Source organism: Phalacrocorax aristotelis, chromosome 12, assembly GCF_949628215.1.
Source record: "Phalacrocorax aristotelis chromosome 12, bGulAri2.1, whole genome shotgun sequence".
In the NCBI taxonomy this organism is placed as follows: domain Eukaryota; kingdom Metazoa; phylum Chordata; class Aves; order Suliformes; family Phalacrocoracidae; genus Phalacrocorax; species Phalacrocorax aristotelis.
In genome coordinates, this window is record NC_134287.1 from 16,779,103 (window position 1) to 16,795,162 (window position 16,060).

General features: G+C 43.9%; 2 protein-coding genes across 5 annotated transcripts in view; one reads left to right on the plus strand and one right to left on the minus strand.

Moving 5' to 3' along the window:
• EIF3A (eukaryotic translation initiation factor 3 subunit A) overlaps window positions 1-3,354 on the minus strand; it is a 34,286-nt gene extending 30,932 nt beyond the window's left edge. Inside the window, exon 1 of the mRNA XM_075107281.1 lies at window positions 3,199-3,354. Coding sequence (XP_074963382.1) covers window positions 3,199-3,247 — 49 coding nt within the window. The 5' untranslated portion in view covers window positions 3,248-3,354. The remainder of the gene's footprint in view (window positions 1-3,198) is intronic.
• A 2,973-nt stretch (window positions 3,355-6,327) lies between these two features.
• DENND10 (DENN domain containing 10) lies at window positions 6,328-16,039 on the plus strand. 4 transcript variants are annotated; one of them, XM_075107282.1, is made up of 9 exons: window positions 6,328-6,435; window positions 7,010-7,206; window positions 8,465-8,544; window positions 10,073-10,221; window positions 10,412-10,523; window positions 10,883-10,983; window positions 12,156-12,263; window positions 12,863-12,957; window positions 13,642-16,039. In XM_075107282.1, exons 1-9 carry the CDS (start codon window positions 6,390-6,392, stop codon window positions 13,816-13,818), a joined length of 1,065 nt encoding a protein of 354 aa, XP_074963383.1. In that variant the 5' UTR covers window positions 6,328-6,389; the 3' UTR covers window positions 13,819-16,039. The 4 variants fall into 4 exon arrangements, with proteins under 4 accessions (XP_074963383.1, XP_074963384.1, XP_074963385.1 ...); XM_075107283.1 differs by having other exon boundaries at window positions 6,355-6,435; window positions 6,990-7,206; XM_075107284.1 differs by lacking the exon at window positions 8,465-8,544 and having other exon boundaries at window positions 6,360-6,435; window positions 6,990-7,206.
• Window positions 16,040-16,060: the final 21 nt, after the last annotated feature.

Here is a 16,060-nt window from a genome sequence, read left to right on the forward strand (position 1 = left end):
ATTCCCTAGACAGCTGCTGTTACTAACAGGATCTCTCAGCATCACTGCAACTCCCATCTATGATATACCACACGTTCTGCTCAGTACAAAATACAGCAAACCATCCAGGAGCAAATACCAAAGCAGCACTGCCAGCTACCAGCATACACACTGGCCCTACACTAAAGGCAATCTTAACTGCAGAAAAGCAAGGCAAAACATTGAGGATGGGAAGCAAACAGGTTTGAGAGACAGAAGTCAAGGACAGCTAAAAGGAAGTGTGTGTATTCTTAAAGGATGAGGGGTGGAGTCAATACTTTCCATTAAGTACTTCGGAAATCACTACATTCCTGACGAAATAATGGCAGAACAGATTAAAGTAGGGACCTGCCTCAAGATGCTCGGACATCAGACAAAGCTTCTAAGTTTTAGAATGTTTAGGATCTAAGTTAAATGTGGATAAAAGATATATTTTGAAAGCAAAAGGGTTGTTTTAATTTAAGGACCGCAACAAGTATTCGGGTCTTAGTTTATGTAAATAGTGAGCTCATGTAAGATGAGCAAGTTACTTTATAGAAAAAACGTACTCTAACATTTAAAGATAATTAAGGTTACAATGTCACAGTATTCAGCTGTATTTGTTTTACTCACAGAGGGAATTTTAATAAAGCTATCCTCCATCCCATAATTTACACTGTTATTCTATCTGAGTGCTGCTTTTGAGGCGATTACTGCTCTCGGCTTTACAATTTTTTATTTATGAAAATAAACTCAAGAGGCAAGTTTAATCTTGCAACAATGCCAGGCCATTCCAACCACAACTCTCAGAGGTCGATAACCAACTGGACAAAGCACAAAATTTATTCATATTGTTTGAAAGTATTAATTAACTCTGACTAAGCAAGTTCTTACCAGTAAGTCAAATAATTAAGGTTAATTTAACAGACACTGTAGTAAAAGCACACACAAAGTGAACCTGAAGAGTCAACTACAGCACGCAACACCATGCCTTGCAGTAGAAACTCATTTATGGAGTTATGGAAACAAAGATTTGTAACAGACAAAATATAAAGCCTTACCCCCGAAGTGCTGTCAGAATTGCTTTTTTTCTATTTTTTTTTCTGTTATACCACTTAAAATATTAAGAGGTATCCTAAACAGCAACTGAAGCTCTGAGAAAACATGAACTACCTGATACATACTGACAACTCATTTACTGCCAACCCAAAATCTCCAATTAAGCTAAGTTTTTGATCTGAGAAAACATACATCGTTACAGAAGGTGACAAAGACGTCATGTGTTATCCAGTACCTCTAACAGAGAGAAAACCTAATACCTGCAACAGGAAAACATTCCTGAAAGTTGCATTACACCCCTGACTACAAAGCAATGCCAGATATTAACAACAGCTAAGGGCTGGCTTTGACCTACATTTATCACCTATAAGGAACACCAGCTTTTCTTACATATCTATACATACTTGTAATCATTCAATCTCTTCTTATTTTCCAATATCTTTTTTGTATGTTGGGGCCACTAAGAACCTGAGCATAAAGTGCTCCTAAATGCTCACTTAAGCCTTACGTATAAAATGCAAACACTGAAGCTCTGGAAACTGCACTGGATGTTCCAACCTGAAATGTCCGTTTAACATTAAACTGCTTCCTGTGACATACCACCTGCATTAGGTACAACTTGGTGAGAATCTCACCTTGGACAAGGTGAGATTGAGCCCCTGCAGCCTGCAAGACTTGACACTGCTTCTCATGTTTGCCATTCACTCTACTGAGACTCAGGATTGCTAGTGTTTGTCTAGAGAACACTCCCTTCAGTCCAACTCTACTCCTTCAGTTCCTTAGAATTTAGTAAACTTGCAGTAGTGCAAGAGATGTGAATTTAAAGCTGCTCTTCAATACAAGGAAAGCAACAATAAAATGTCACATTTAAACAGTTTAAGGTCAGAATTCCAGCAATGTGACTCACTCACCAAGTGCGACATATTCTTCCCATGAATTCTGAAGTTTTAATTAAAAAGTTTATGTACTATGGCATGTGCACCTTTTCCAGTAAAAGGACTGCTAAAATACAACTTAATCTTTGGAAGGTGATTGAAGCTCATTTTTTTTTCTCATCATTTTGTCTTTTATCTTTGTGGAAATGATTTTTACAATGAGTTTTCAACTAGAAATCTTGAGAACGTGCAGTACTTTATTTAACATTTTCCTGTACAATACCAAGTACTCGAATTACACATAGTCCCCAGACTACGCAGCCTCTTCAGCTGTCATTTCACGACCCACACATCATCCATAATTTTTGGGTGTCTTTAAGTGTCATCTGGCAATCAGCCCTGTGATAATGAAGGGTCTAAATGGTCTTGCTAAGTGCTTAAAATAGGATACTATAAAAAAAGAAGTGTCGAAGCCACATATTTAGCCTGAGAGGAGACAGCTGATAAACATAACCACTCTGGCTTTATATGTGGCAGTTCAGCGAGAGACAGCTACAGTGCAGTCCTCCTTGGTTCCTGTTCCAGGAGCAAACGTACGCATCAGCCTGTGCCACACTGAAGAAATTTGGCCATTTGCATTCTCTCCAGAACAACAAGAAGGACAGGACTCCACATGGAAGAACGGGGCCCAGGATCAGGCCAGTCTGAGATCACCCCGGAGCGGGTGTGAGATGCGGGCTGGACACACCGGGCCCCAGCCCCCGGCCAGCGCAGGGCCCCTTCCGCCCCGCCGTGGCTCCGGCGGGGCAGAGCCGCATGCCGAGCTGCCGCGGGGCCCGGGCCGCCCTGCCCCGGCCAGCGCAGGTCCCCCCCGCCGTCCCTCCACCCCCCGCCTCCGCCCGCGGGCGGCCGGGGGCCCCGCCAGGGAGCGGGAGGCGGAGCCGGGCCGGGCCCTCTCTCCGCGGGACGCCCGAGCCTCGCCTCCACCATGCGGCGCGGCCCGACGCCGGCCAGGCCCCGGCCATCTACCCGCGGCGGGGCAAGGCGAGACGGCGCTGCCGGGCGGCCTCTCCTCAGCGCCGTGGAGGCGCCGGCCGGGGTCCCGCGCCGCGCCGCGCCGCACGGCGAGGCCGGCCGAGGCGCGCTGGGGGGCAACGGCCCGGGGGAGCGGGGGGGAGCGGAGAGGCGCGGAGCGACGCACGCTGCCCACCACGACGGGGGAAACGGGAGGCGAACCGGCGCGGGGTGGGGGGTGGCCCACACTGACCGTTCGCCCGCTTCAGGGCATTCTCGGGCCGCTGGAAGTACACCGGCATGATGGCGGCGGCCTCTCTTCACAGGGCGGCGGCGGCGGCGGCGCGCTCCGTGCTCCAGCCAGGCAGCCTGCGAGGCCGGAAAGGGAGGGCGGCCCCGCGCCCGCTGCCGTCGGCGGAAGCGGAAACTCCTCCCGCCCAGCGGGCGGGACCGTGAGGCGATCGTGAGGCGATCCTGAGGTGGATACGCACTGTCGCTGGGGGGTCCCGGCGGGGAATGTCCGCCCCGCTGCGGCTTAGCCCGGAGCCCGTCGGAGCGGGAACGGCGATGGCTGCCGGCCCGAGCTCCTGGGCGCTCGGTGAGCCCCCGCCGAGAGCTCTTTCGGGCTGACGGCGTGCCTGGTTCCCGCTATCAGTGCCCGAGTGGCATCCCGCGCTGTGCCGGCCGGGGTCGCTGGGCGGGGACCCCGCTGGCTCTGCCGCGGGGCCGGCAGCCGGTCGCGGCGGGTTGCCCAGGGGCGGGTGCTGCCAGCCACCCGCACCCATCAGACCGGGCCAGACCCCGGCTGTGTCAGACCCCCGGGGCTGGCGGCAGCCCTCCGGGCCGGGGGGCCGGCTTGTGGAGGTCTACGGGGCTCCTTGGCTAACTTATCCTTGAGCTTTTGGACTGACTAAATGCAGTGTAGAACATCATTTTGGCAAAGAAGGCATCGTGTGTGCTGAGCCTATGCTCTTCGCAGCTTGCTCAGCCGGTTCAGAAACTGCAGTTCAGGGCAGTTAAGAACTTCAGAAAGGCCCTTCTGTGCGCATGTAGGCATCAGCAGCTGCAGGCCTCGGTCTTAAATTTGGGAAACTTTCAGAGGAACTCGGCTGTTCCTCTTAAGTCTTAAGCGCAATAGTAATTGCAGTATTTGTATGAGTGTACACATGAAAACTACTAGTGCCAGTGTATATTTTTCAAAACTGCTGATGTGAAAACTTCTACTGGTGTATGGAGAGAGGTGAAGCTGTACAGAAGTGTGTGAATTACACACACAAGTCCTGTAACAGCAGCAAAAAAAACAGTGGAACAGCAGCAAGTGAATGTGTGACCAATGGGGTATTTTGGATGAGTGAACAGCAGAATAGTGCGTCTCCATGCGGGGCACTGAACACAGTGTGATCTTCAGTCTCTCAGTGGAAATGCACACCTCTGCAGCTAGATCACTGATGACATCATGACTCTTACTGTGACCCTCTGCAGACCCAGCTGTCTCACACTGGTTTCCTAACTATATCTAAGTATGATTTTTCCAGAAATAATGTAGGGAGAGGGAGAAGTTTGTTGATGATGAGTAAAGACAGCCTGTTCTTGTCTTTTGAATTTATGTTTTGGTACATTTCTTTCCCATATACCTGTTGCTTTGTTTCTTTTTGCCTACTGTTCACATTAATCATCTTGCATGGCCACCAGAAAGTTTCATAACCATTACACAATGCATTTAAAAATTTACTTTTAATGTTGGCATGTGATCACAGTTTATTGCTAAACAGAAAAGTAGTTAAGAACAAGAAAGGCACGGTCACAGTACAGAAGCTTCAGCACCATCCTTGTATCCATGTAACACCAATCCCTTTCTACTCTGTTTTATGAGCCTCCATTCTAGAGTAAGAAAAAGGAAAAAAAAAAAACTTTTTCAGGCTCTCTTCACTTGGGTGTTTTTCAGTGTCCTTGTGTCCTTGGTAACCCTCTGAGATCCGGTGACCGGTATTGTGCAGTGCTCTCCATCAGGCCACACTACTGATTTATACAATGGTATTGTAGTACTGCCTGCACTGCAAAATGTCCCTGGCAGCCTAGATGCTTCTGTTTCAAACCATGGTTATACATTTCAGTGTATATATACATATGCATTCAGTAGGGCCTTCATTAAGCTATTTATAGTGCTGAACAAGTCCTTTTCTTGTCTTCATAAAATTAATTTAAAGGTCTGTCAGATGAGTAGCAGAGGCACTGCCCGGGTCTGGGTGGACACTTCCCAGCATCCACAGGCTGCCTGTGCCGTGTTGCCAGAGCCAGCACCTGTCCTAAGGCCCTGTAGCCTTCCCTGGGGGATTTGTGCTCCAGCGGGGGACTGCAGCATGCTGCCTGGTGTCTCACAGAATGGCAGGGGTTGGAAGGGACCTCTGGAGATCATCTCATCCAACCCCGCTTGAGCAGGCACACCCAGAGCGGGGGCACAGGATGGCATCCAGGCGGGGTTTGAATGTCTCCAGGGAAGGGACTCCACAGCCTCTCTGGGCAGCCTGTGCTGCTGCTCTGGCACCTGCAGAGGAAATAAGTTTTTTCTCATATTTAGGTGGAACCTCCTGTGTTCCAGCCTGTGCCCATTGCCCCTTGTCCTGTCATTGGGCACCACTGGAAAGAGTCTGGCCCCATCCTCTTGACACCCACCCTTCAGATATAAACACTGATATTGATTTACTGCTGTTTTACAGCAGCATTTGCTCCCCGGGAGCCCGCTCCACTTCTCTGAACCTCTCCAAAGTTCCTGAAAGCCCTCCAGGCTTGAATCAGGAGCGGCTTTTATGGTCTGACTCCTCCTGTCTCATTCTATGTGGTGGCTAAGCATATTAAATGCACATGCCTTAACTTTATGCCTTTATGAAAATCATATGCCAGACTGCCCTGTAGGGCATGTCACAGCCAGGCACCATCCTTGCCGGGCCTGGCCTCTCTGCCAGGATGGCACGTTTTCTTTAGCAGCTCCTGATGCTCCTGCAGTTATCCCAGGTATTTTAGGAGTTTCTTCTTCCTAATCTGTTTCTTCTCCCTAATCGGTTTGTTCTCCCTGATCCATGGCTGCTGGGCACTGTTAGCAGAGCGTGTGCCTGTGGCTTCCGTACATGGTATTCAGGCCCTGTTGGTCATCCGAGGTTGGAAGTGAGATCCTTTAATTCTCAAATAAACACGTCGATGCGCGGAGCTATTCGGGAATGGCTGTTACAGCTCCATGAACGAACACCACGTCGCTCGGGCCGCCTGTGGGGTACAACCAGCCCTTGTGGGTGCCCTGCGGAGTGGCGGGAGGGAGCGGTGAGGAAATGGCGGCCGCGGCGGGGGACAGGGAGGGTGCGGTGGGCTCCGGTGGGGCGGGCCCGCGGTGGGCGGGGCTCCGGCGGGCGGGCCCGCGGCGGGCGGAAGGCGGCGGCAGAGGGGCAGAAGATGGCCGAGTCGGAGGTGCAGCTGCTGCTGGCCGTGGGGCTGATTGGTGAGGGCCCTCCGGCTCCGGGGAGGGCCGCGCTGCGGCGGGGAGTGCGGGGAGGGTCGTCCCGGGGCTAGGGGCTGGCGCGGGGTCCGGCGAGCTGAGCCCCGGCGAGCTGAGCCCCGGTGACCGAAGCCCCGCCGAGCTGCTCCGCGGGGCCTGTCCCGGCCGAGGGCTGCCTGTTACAGAGCTTAGCCGCGCACAGCTCGGCCAGAGTGCCTTAAATTCACAGCTTCTCGTGGTTCTGTTACGAAATCAGAAATAGGAAGAGCGGGGGAAATAATAAGCTGGTCTGGGTGCTCGCTGGTCAGTACCTGGCTCATATGAATATATATACAAACTGCTGGCGCTTTTTGGCCTCGTGAAGCAGGGCAAGAGTGGATATTTATTAACATTTTAAAAATAAGCCCCATAGCACAAGTGCTGCCCTACGGCTTAAACTGTAGCAGCATAACTGGATGTCTAGGGTCAGGGTAAGGTGGAATTTTAATCTGATACCAGGAAACAAACCTGATTAACCCATCGATTTACTTCCTTGCTGCTGTTTGGCATTCTCACAGTGAACATCTTTCCACCATAGAAAAAGACACCAACGGAGATGCTTTGTGGGTTTGGTGTTATCCATCCATAACAGCTGAACTGAGGAGTCTCTTGCTGCGAAAGTGCTGCCTTACAGATGAAAATAAATTGCTTCATACTTTTGTATTTGGCCAGTACAAAAGGTTGTGGTTCTACATCACGACTGTGGAAGTTCAAGATTCTCCAGCTTTGAAAAAGGTAGGACTTGTCCCATTGTTTTTTTGGTAGAGTGCAGGGAAGGCTTCTGCAGAGCTTCCTCTGGGAGTTGGAGCGGTGTTTTCCCACTGTATGCTGTGAGAAAGGGAAGGGATTCAAGGTTTTGCTTGCTCACAAATGCAGCTCTTTCCCAGCTGTCTCACCAGTGTGCGTGTTAAGGTTTTCACCAAGGTGTGTATTGGATGGAGGTGCAGAGAGGTTGAGATACTCATTACACAATTTAAATTTTATATATTGAAATGGAGATGCTATTTCATGCCATTATTTACAGTTACTTTGCCTTTCAAGTTCAGCAATTTTTTTTCCTTTTTTTTTTTCCCCTCAGAAAAGCTCTGTAAAGGGTATTTCACAGTGTCCAAAATCTTGTTTGTATAGAACTTGATGTTTCCTGGTTTTGTTTTGGTTTTTTTCCCAAAGGGTTGAGTTATATAGGTACTTGCTTTTCTGTTGTATTGATAGCTGAAAGACTGCAAATTTGCTTGTATCTTCTCTACTTTCCCTGTTATGAAGATCATTAAATTGTCTGTTAAGTTTATTCAATTTTCATATTTCACACTACATTGTTAAGTAGAAAGATAATGTAGTAATTTTGTGTCCCCACAGCAAAATGTTGCTTGCCTTTCCTCACCCCAAGTTTACATCTCCTATGAGCCTTGAAGGTGTTTAAAAAAAAAAATACTGTCATAGCGCTATCTCTGACAGCGGCAGTGGGAGATGCTGTTTAAGGAGGATACACAAGCCTGGTCATTGTCCGCAGACTTTCAGCCTCATACTGTGCCAGCCCACAATCATTCGATTAAGGAAGTTAAAGAATGTCTGTTTGTGGGCCTGCTATCCATTAATATTTTTCTGGTCTCTTTCTAAATACGTTGATGCTGTTTGCCTCCACAGCCTCCTTTGGCAACAAATTCTGGAAGCTTCCTGCCTGCTGTGGGGAAGAAAAATGCCTTTTTCTCTTTTAAAATCATCTCATGAGGTTAAAGGAAAGCAACTGTTACAGAGTAGATGAAGCAAAAGATGGTGTGTGCTAGAGCTGACTCCATGGAAATGAGTCACATCAGAAATCCATTAACCAGGCCTTTTCTGCAGTTAGTAACTTGGATCTGCTGCTACTGCTTGCTACTTTTTTTTAATTGAAAACCTGGTCAGGGTACTGCAGTAAGTTCAATAATGTGAAAAAGACTGTTCATATGGTGTCATGAAATAAGCTGTGCATTTTCTGTGCGTGTGCCTTACCCAGGTGACCCACTTCTCCGTTGTTCTGACAGCCAAAGACTTCAACCCAGAGAAATACGCAGCCTTCACTAGGATACTGTGTAGGTCTGTATAAAAGCTGTTTAGAGGTGCTGCTGTGTGCATGTTTAGATCTTGTCAAGGCAAAAGATTGCATTTCATTGTGGTGTTCTTGCATTTGGTCTAACAATCTGCTGGAAACTCAGTCCTACAAACTGTGAACCAGATTATGTAAATCCTTGATTTGGGCTTGAGTTCATGAAATAGGTGTTGGGTGAATGTCAGATGCCCAGTAGGTTTTAATGTGTCTTCTCCAGACACACACCACCACGCCCACTCACACTCATTTTCTCTGAGAACATATTTTTTAAAAGTATAAACATTGGGGAAGAGGTCAATGCTGCGTAGTCAAAGGTCACCACTGGCATCCCTCCACAACGTCTCTACTAGAGACACTTCTTGCAGCTCCTCTGAACTAAGCACAGGAGCCAGGGATGTTTTTGTTAATCCTGTAGGAAAATGAGCCCTCTGCCTCTTAAGGTCTGTGGCTCTGTCTTCTCCCTCCTTCCCACCGGACTGCCATCTTCTCCTTCCCTTCTCCCAGTTATTCGCTTACCTTCATGTCCCCATTCTCATCATCTCTCCCTGCATCTTTCTTTGCTTTAACTTCAGTTCCCAAAGTAGTTGGGTCCTGGTTCTTGATACCAGGACTATTCCCTGAGATTTTGCAGCTAACTGGATGCATTTTTGAGGTTATTGTATCACAGACTTGGGAATGCTGTCAGGCTTACCAGTTCTGCAGAGTATTGAAAAACTGATATTGTTCTTTTTCACTAATATATGAAATATTTAGATTTGCTGTGGATCACATTAATGATGATTTATCGGCTAATACTACTTTTCAAATCCAGGATGGATTCCTCTAAGCATGATAACTGAGTTTCAAATGTGACATAGCTTTGTACTGTAGCTAAAATAGAAAACAGTTGAGAGCTTCAGTGCTATTACCCTAGTGCTAGTACCCTAACCTGTAAGATAGGTTACAGAGTCTCTCTCTCCTGTCTAGAAGACAGCTATAAGTGTATGGGTTTTGTTGGTGTGTGGTTGTTTTGTGTTAGGGTTTTGGTTTTTTTTAATGAGTATCAGAGACATATGCTTGTATTTTGCATTCATCATTTAACAAAGAATACATAAGAATGTGTAATGATACTTGGATAAAAAATGGAAAACTAACTAGTTGTATGGTCTGCATGTAATAACAGGAGTTACTGTAGTAGTTGCTTTTTCATAAAGCAGGTACCTTCCAAGTCTGCACAGAATCCTTAGTGTGGGCAGTTGCTTACATATTTGTGTAATGTTGGTAAATGTTGGTTCTTTCATAAAACAGGAAACTCAAATAAAAATACAAGGTAATTTTTTATCCTAAAAGACAGACGTGTTCTTGCCTGCATGTTGACAGTTTAGTATCTAAAACCTCATCCAGGTGTCCAAAATAAGAATTATTGCCAATAATATTGCTATTTGTGAGACTAATTTTTTTTCCTTGTATGTCTGCTGGTACTGATTGCAGTCAAAATATGAGACTTTTTTCTTTTTTCCCCCCACCCACCCGCAGAATCTACCTGAAGCATGGAAGTCCAGTTAAAATGATGGAGAGTTACATTGCAGTCCTTACAAAGGGGATCTGCCAAAGTGAAGAAAATGGATCTTTCCTCAGCAAGGATTTTGATGCTCGGAAGGCTTATCTTGCTGGTTCCATCAAAGGTTAATTAACACCAGAAGTCTCTATTGTGACTGCTTTTGTACAATGTAAAATACAATCCAGTTTTCATGTGTACTTCAAGTAAATAGTGTTAACAGTATTATCTGTGCTGTTGTTATTAAGCTTCTTCAAAAACAAATGAAAATACCAGCATGTCTATCTTCTACAACATAATTTTCCCCTCTTTTTTAGATATAGTATCTCAGTTTGGAATGGAAACAGTTATCTTATATACAGCACTGATGTTAAAGAAGAGAATTGTGGTGTACCATCCTAGAATAGAAGCTATCCAGGAGTTTACCAGGTACTTTGTCAATCCCTACCTCCCAACCCACTACCAAAAGTCCAACAAATTTTGAACCTTCATTGAGAGGAATGCCCATATATTGGGGGGGAGGGGGGGGAAATCTTTCTTCAACTGGTTTATTGAAATCCTGTTAAATCCCTCTTAAGGCTTTAGCCGTATGTTTGTGAATTCAGAGAAGTTTAACTGTAGAATGATAAATTAACTGCAGAGTGATAAATTTCTAGCTCGTGTATACGCATGCCAGATGAGACCTAGACACACTAGTTCCTTCTTATGATATGCATTTCATACTGTGAAACTTCAACTAGTATAAGTAAAAATCTACTGTGTGTCAAGTACCGATCTAATTTCCCTAGGACTTTGCCTGCTTTAGTGTGGCATCGACAAGACTGGTCAATTCTTCATTCATATGTACATCTAAATGAGGAGGAAGTGGAAGCCTTAAAAGCCTGCACAGGTAGTGATAATTTATTAATCAAAAATATAAAGAAAAATTAATTTCAGTTTCTATTGCTACAAGGTCTTGCGCCAGTGCCCTTTGGGGAAAAATGGTTACTTTGCTATTAATGCTAGTGTTCAAAGTTAAAAAGTATTATTTTCTTTAGAAAAGGCAAATCAACTAAGCAAGTATGTTAGAAGATAGCTAGTTAATCTGGTGTTTCTGGGTGGATCTGCATCAGCCTACCCTTAATCACAGATGCAAAGCAGCTTTGAGACTTTTGATGTTGTGATCAGAAGGATTAAAATTCTTACTGTTGTACAGAAGCAGCTCACTTTAGATAAGCTACTTTTTTCTCCAAACTTCTACACGTAGCTAGTAACGGAATTTTTAGGATTTTTTTTTTTTCCAGTTCCCAACTCTGAAGTTCCAAATTTTTATTCTGACTGCTGCCAGTGAAGTCTCTGGCTCCAAATCACAGGTAGACTTTACCAGCTATGTAGGAGTTTGATCTGTGTGACACATTGCTGTGTATGTGTAGTACTTAATGCATAGTCCAGGAAGAGGCCCTTGCTTAATGCAAAGGTTAGCATGACACATAATGTGGCAATTAAGAGGCTTCTCTATACAGAATAATGAGCAAGGAGACTACTCATCTTTAATATTTCTACTGCATTACCAACAGTGCTTGTTTCAGCTCACTAAACATTTTCCATGGAGAAAAGCTTCTCTAAGTCACCTGGCACGCTATAAAGAAGATCTGCTGGTTTTATTCCTCTGTTACAATCTAATATTGACTCAGTGACAAGAAGCTCCAGAGTGGGAATTCTTTTAAAGAGGAACTTCAGTGGCTTTTTCATTTGCACATGAAAAATTTTAGTAGCAAAGTATGAAGAGAGTTTAAATTTTCAAATTGATAACTTTTTTATATGACATGTAGTGTTAGTGATTTATTAATTTTCAAGACAATTTTAGAAGTTGATTTTTAACTCCTCGGAAGTGAAGCATTCTGCTGGACATGCTGGTTATAAATGACTGATAATATCCAGAGAGCAACTTCCTGGGTCCAATGAGTGTTGTGTCAAATACTCCTAGAAGAGACTTTAGGCCTGTGATTTTTCTACAGGATCTTTGTTTTGTTTTGGTTTTGTTTATGGAGATCCTAATCTTGCCAAAATTCTGCTCTCTAGGTTACATTGCTGGATTTACAGATTCTGAAGTGAACAGTAGACCAGACCTCTACGATGTGTATGTGAATTTGGCAGACAGTGAGATCACTATTTCCCCTGTAGTAAAAGGTTGGTTGCTTTTTTATATTTTGGATTTAGAGGCCATTTATTCCAGAGCTAATAGTAATTGCTGAACCTCACCGTAGGTCAGGCAGTCTTGATCCTTCTTCCATCCAGGTGCTGAAAAGTCAATATGCAAGCTTCTGTCTTTCAGTTTTATTGAGACCCTGGAAGACTGATGCAAGTTGGAATTTGGAAAGACATGCTTCATCTTCCAACAAATGTACAACTGATATTTCAAAACGTCCATTTTAGACAATTATATGGAGGAGACGTTCAGCTGAATGCAGAGATATCACATAAGTCTTTAGAAAAAGATTGCACTGAATTCTTGGAGACTGGGGACTATTTGGAAGGAAAACTTGTATGTTGCTTGTCATCTTGCTGTTCCTTGTCATCTGCTTACAGCTGCTGTAGAGGTAGACAATTTGCCTGTGCTGGCACAGCTGTTGATATGTCAATGTCAAGTTACTGCCTTTACCATTAGATTTCAAGTGGCGGTCATGAAGGAGGACTCCTTGTTTTGGCTTGTTACTCATACACCTTTCTAGATATCACAGAAATGCTTGTTTTACAAGAACATGTCGGTTTGGTTTTTTTCTTCACAGAGGCAATGACAATGGGAAAACTTCACAAAGAAATTGCACAACTAATTGTTCAATCTGCAGAAGATCCAGATAAATCAGACAGCCAAGTCATTAAGGTTAATATATTTTTTATTTTTAAATCTAGTTAAATTACTTCTATTGCTAAATCTTGGTGGAAGGGGGGAGTAGGAGGAAGATTGTCCCTGGAAATAAGTTGATCTCTTGTACCCTCTGCCTCTTTACAAAGGAGCATTTTTATTCTTCATACAGGTTTTTAAGGATGACATCATTGGTTTTTATTATCTCTTGGGTAACCACATTGCTGAACAAATTGTATTGATTATGAGAATTCCAGTAAAATTAGTTTCCCAGTTTTATTCTACAAAGCATGTACCTTGCTCAATACTTTGCCAATAGTATTTTCAATACCTTTGCAAAAGTCCTACTGAGATACGGCTTCTCAGCTATAAAGCCTGATTTTTATGATGATGTGTTTTCACTTCCCCCCCTACCTAAGAGATCATTAGACATTTCACAACTGAGCAATTTAGTCAAGAGAGCTCAGTTAGGCCAGCGAGAGGAGCCTGTGCAGTGGCAGTGGTCCCTTTTATTCAACATCGCACAAGAGTAGACTGACGAGCTGTTGCAAGTTTGTCTTAAAATAAATGGGGTCTTTATTTAAAATGAACGATTTATTTATTATTTTCTTTTTGTTCTCCATTTAATATTTTTTTATTAAGTGAATGTTAAAACAATACCTAATACTATATTCATGGTTGCTTGTTTTTCTGTTCTTCAAGGATATTTCTCTGAAGACAAAAGAAATCTTGGCTACTTTAGCCTCACTCACTGAAGTTTCTTATGGGAATGAAAAACCAACCCTTAATTCTGAGGCCCTGAAACAAAAGCGATTTCCACCAGCTACAGAAAACTTTCTTTTTCATCTAGCAGCTGCTGAACAAATGCTTAAAATCTGATTTTGATGCACTTCAGTGTTATGGACCAACTCAAAAATGCTGTCTTTGCCTTACAGATAGGAATACCTGACATTTGATATGGAAAAATTAGCGGTATAAGAGTGAATGTCATATTTACCATGATCTAATGCAGAATATTGCAGCTTGATGTGGAACGTATGTAGGTGTATTTGGGAACGTTCCTGGTGACATTACCTTCCCCAACTATAACTTTGTATATATGGCTCCCGTATCTCATATCACGACATGGGTGCATATACAAGTAACATGTGCCTGTGTGTCCAGGCTGTGCCAGACGTTATTACAGTGGCTGTTTGTCCTGCAGGTTCTGGATGTCGGACAGCTCCCTTCTTGTTCTGACTTGCCTTCCTGGGGTCTGGAACACGGGCTGCAGCACATGTGCTGTAAACCTAGGGCAGTTGGGATGTGCTAGTCCCTGCACAGGGATACGCTGAATATTCAGTTGGTCTGAGTGCTCAGTCTGGGCTTCCAGGTGTGTCAGCCTGTCAGATACTGCTCTTGCTCTGGACTGCCTGATACCTGGAAATCCCAAATAAATGGACAAGTTCTCTTCTTTCTACTTGAAAGTGTTAAGGTGTAAAAAAGGATGTCTGGGAAAATCTGACATGGTAGCCTTAGTATATAAAGGAAGAGGTATTTTAAAGCTCAGCTGGGAGTTGAGCACCTCTTTTTGGACTCTTGCCTTAGAGGTTTCCCCCCTTCTCGCTCTGTCCCATGCCTCTGATGGAGGAAAAAGGACAGGATTACTATTTTTAAAATAGGGCTTCCTAGAGGGGTCACAGACAAGTGCTGATTCACAGCTGGAGTTGTTGGGTTCTCTGCTGAGAAGATACTTGGCTATTCATCTCTGATCCATTTGACAGAAAATGAGATGAATTAAAGCCTAATGGCCAGGTACCACAGGTAGAGCATCAGCCCCTTAAATGGCTTGAGCTGTAACATGGGTACTATCTGGTGGTGCTCTGTGTAGAGTAAATGTAGACAGAAACTTCTGAAGTCAGAGTGAAAACTGGCAGATAGTTTAGAGCAAATTAAAATTTGCCTATTTGGTTGGTTGCATAGCCATAACTCAAGAGATTATTCTTTTTTTTGTTGTTGTTGTTGCTGAGCAGCCTGAAACTAACTGCTTTGTAATCTTCTGAGAAGAACATAGATTCTTTGTAGGGAAATTCTCTGAGCCAAACAATCTGCATTTCCTCAGAACGGTCCACAACCAATCAGTCAATTCTGCAGCAGCACTTTGTTATAATTAAAAATAACGTTTTTCCTGGCCTTTGTACAGATAGGCTGTAGCATGTGGTTTTACACAGAGATTTTATACCTATGATTAAAACTTTAGTATTCAATATTTATATTGTTAAATAATTGGATGTTTGCTATTCTGAAACTGGTAGAGCTCATCAATAACTGTGTGCAAGCAATATTAGCTTGAAAAAAGGTTGTCCTTTTGCTATGTATCATACATTAAGGAAATCTGTTTTAGAACGTGGATAAGGAATGCAGCATCTATGTATAAAATGGCTAGTTATTACAGTCAGTAAATGAAAGTGCTTCAGAATAATCCCCTATTTTCAGGGGTATAAAATTCTACTTTCAACACTTATTCTGCAGTTTAAATTCTGAACGCAGAAGAGTGATATTTTTTTTTAGCTTCTGAGAAAAATACTGCACTTGCCTTTGTTCATCTGTAAGTGCTCTGCAGCTTTTTTGTCCCCATTTGCCCATTAATGCTTTTTCTTAATGGTTCTTCAGCATTGCTGCTTCTGTTCTGGGACTTTTACAACAGGTGAAATAGCAGAATTGCAAAATCATGCTGAAAATTCTATTCAGGACCTACTTTAAAGTCCACTGGGACAGGAATCTTTCACCAAGAAAAACCTGAACGTGCTTTGTTAGCTGTCTTAACACCACATTGTATCTGATGAAATTCAGCTCATTTCTTATTAACAAGAAGCCTTAAGGTAGATCATTAAGGTAGTATGGGTGTTAGACAACAGCAAAAAGCAGAGAAGCTCAGTTACAAACCAAATATTGAATGCTTGCTTTGCTTTCTCTTTTGGAAATGTTTAAGTTTAAAATGTTGGTGTTGTGTTAGATCTTGTATTCTCCTGTTTGTGCGAAACAAATGAAATATAATTTTGCACTTAAGGAACTGGACTCATAGCACGCTTCTGTCTATTAAAAAAAATCCTGAACAGTCTACCTTTTAATTTATGTAAAT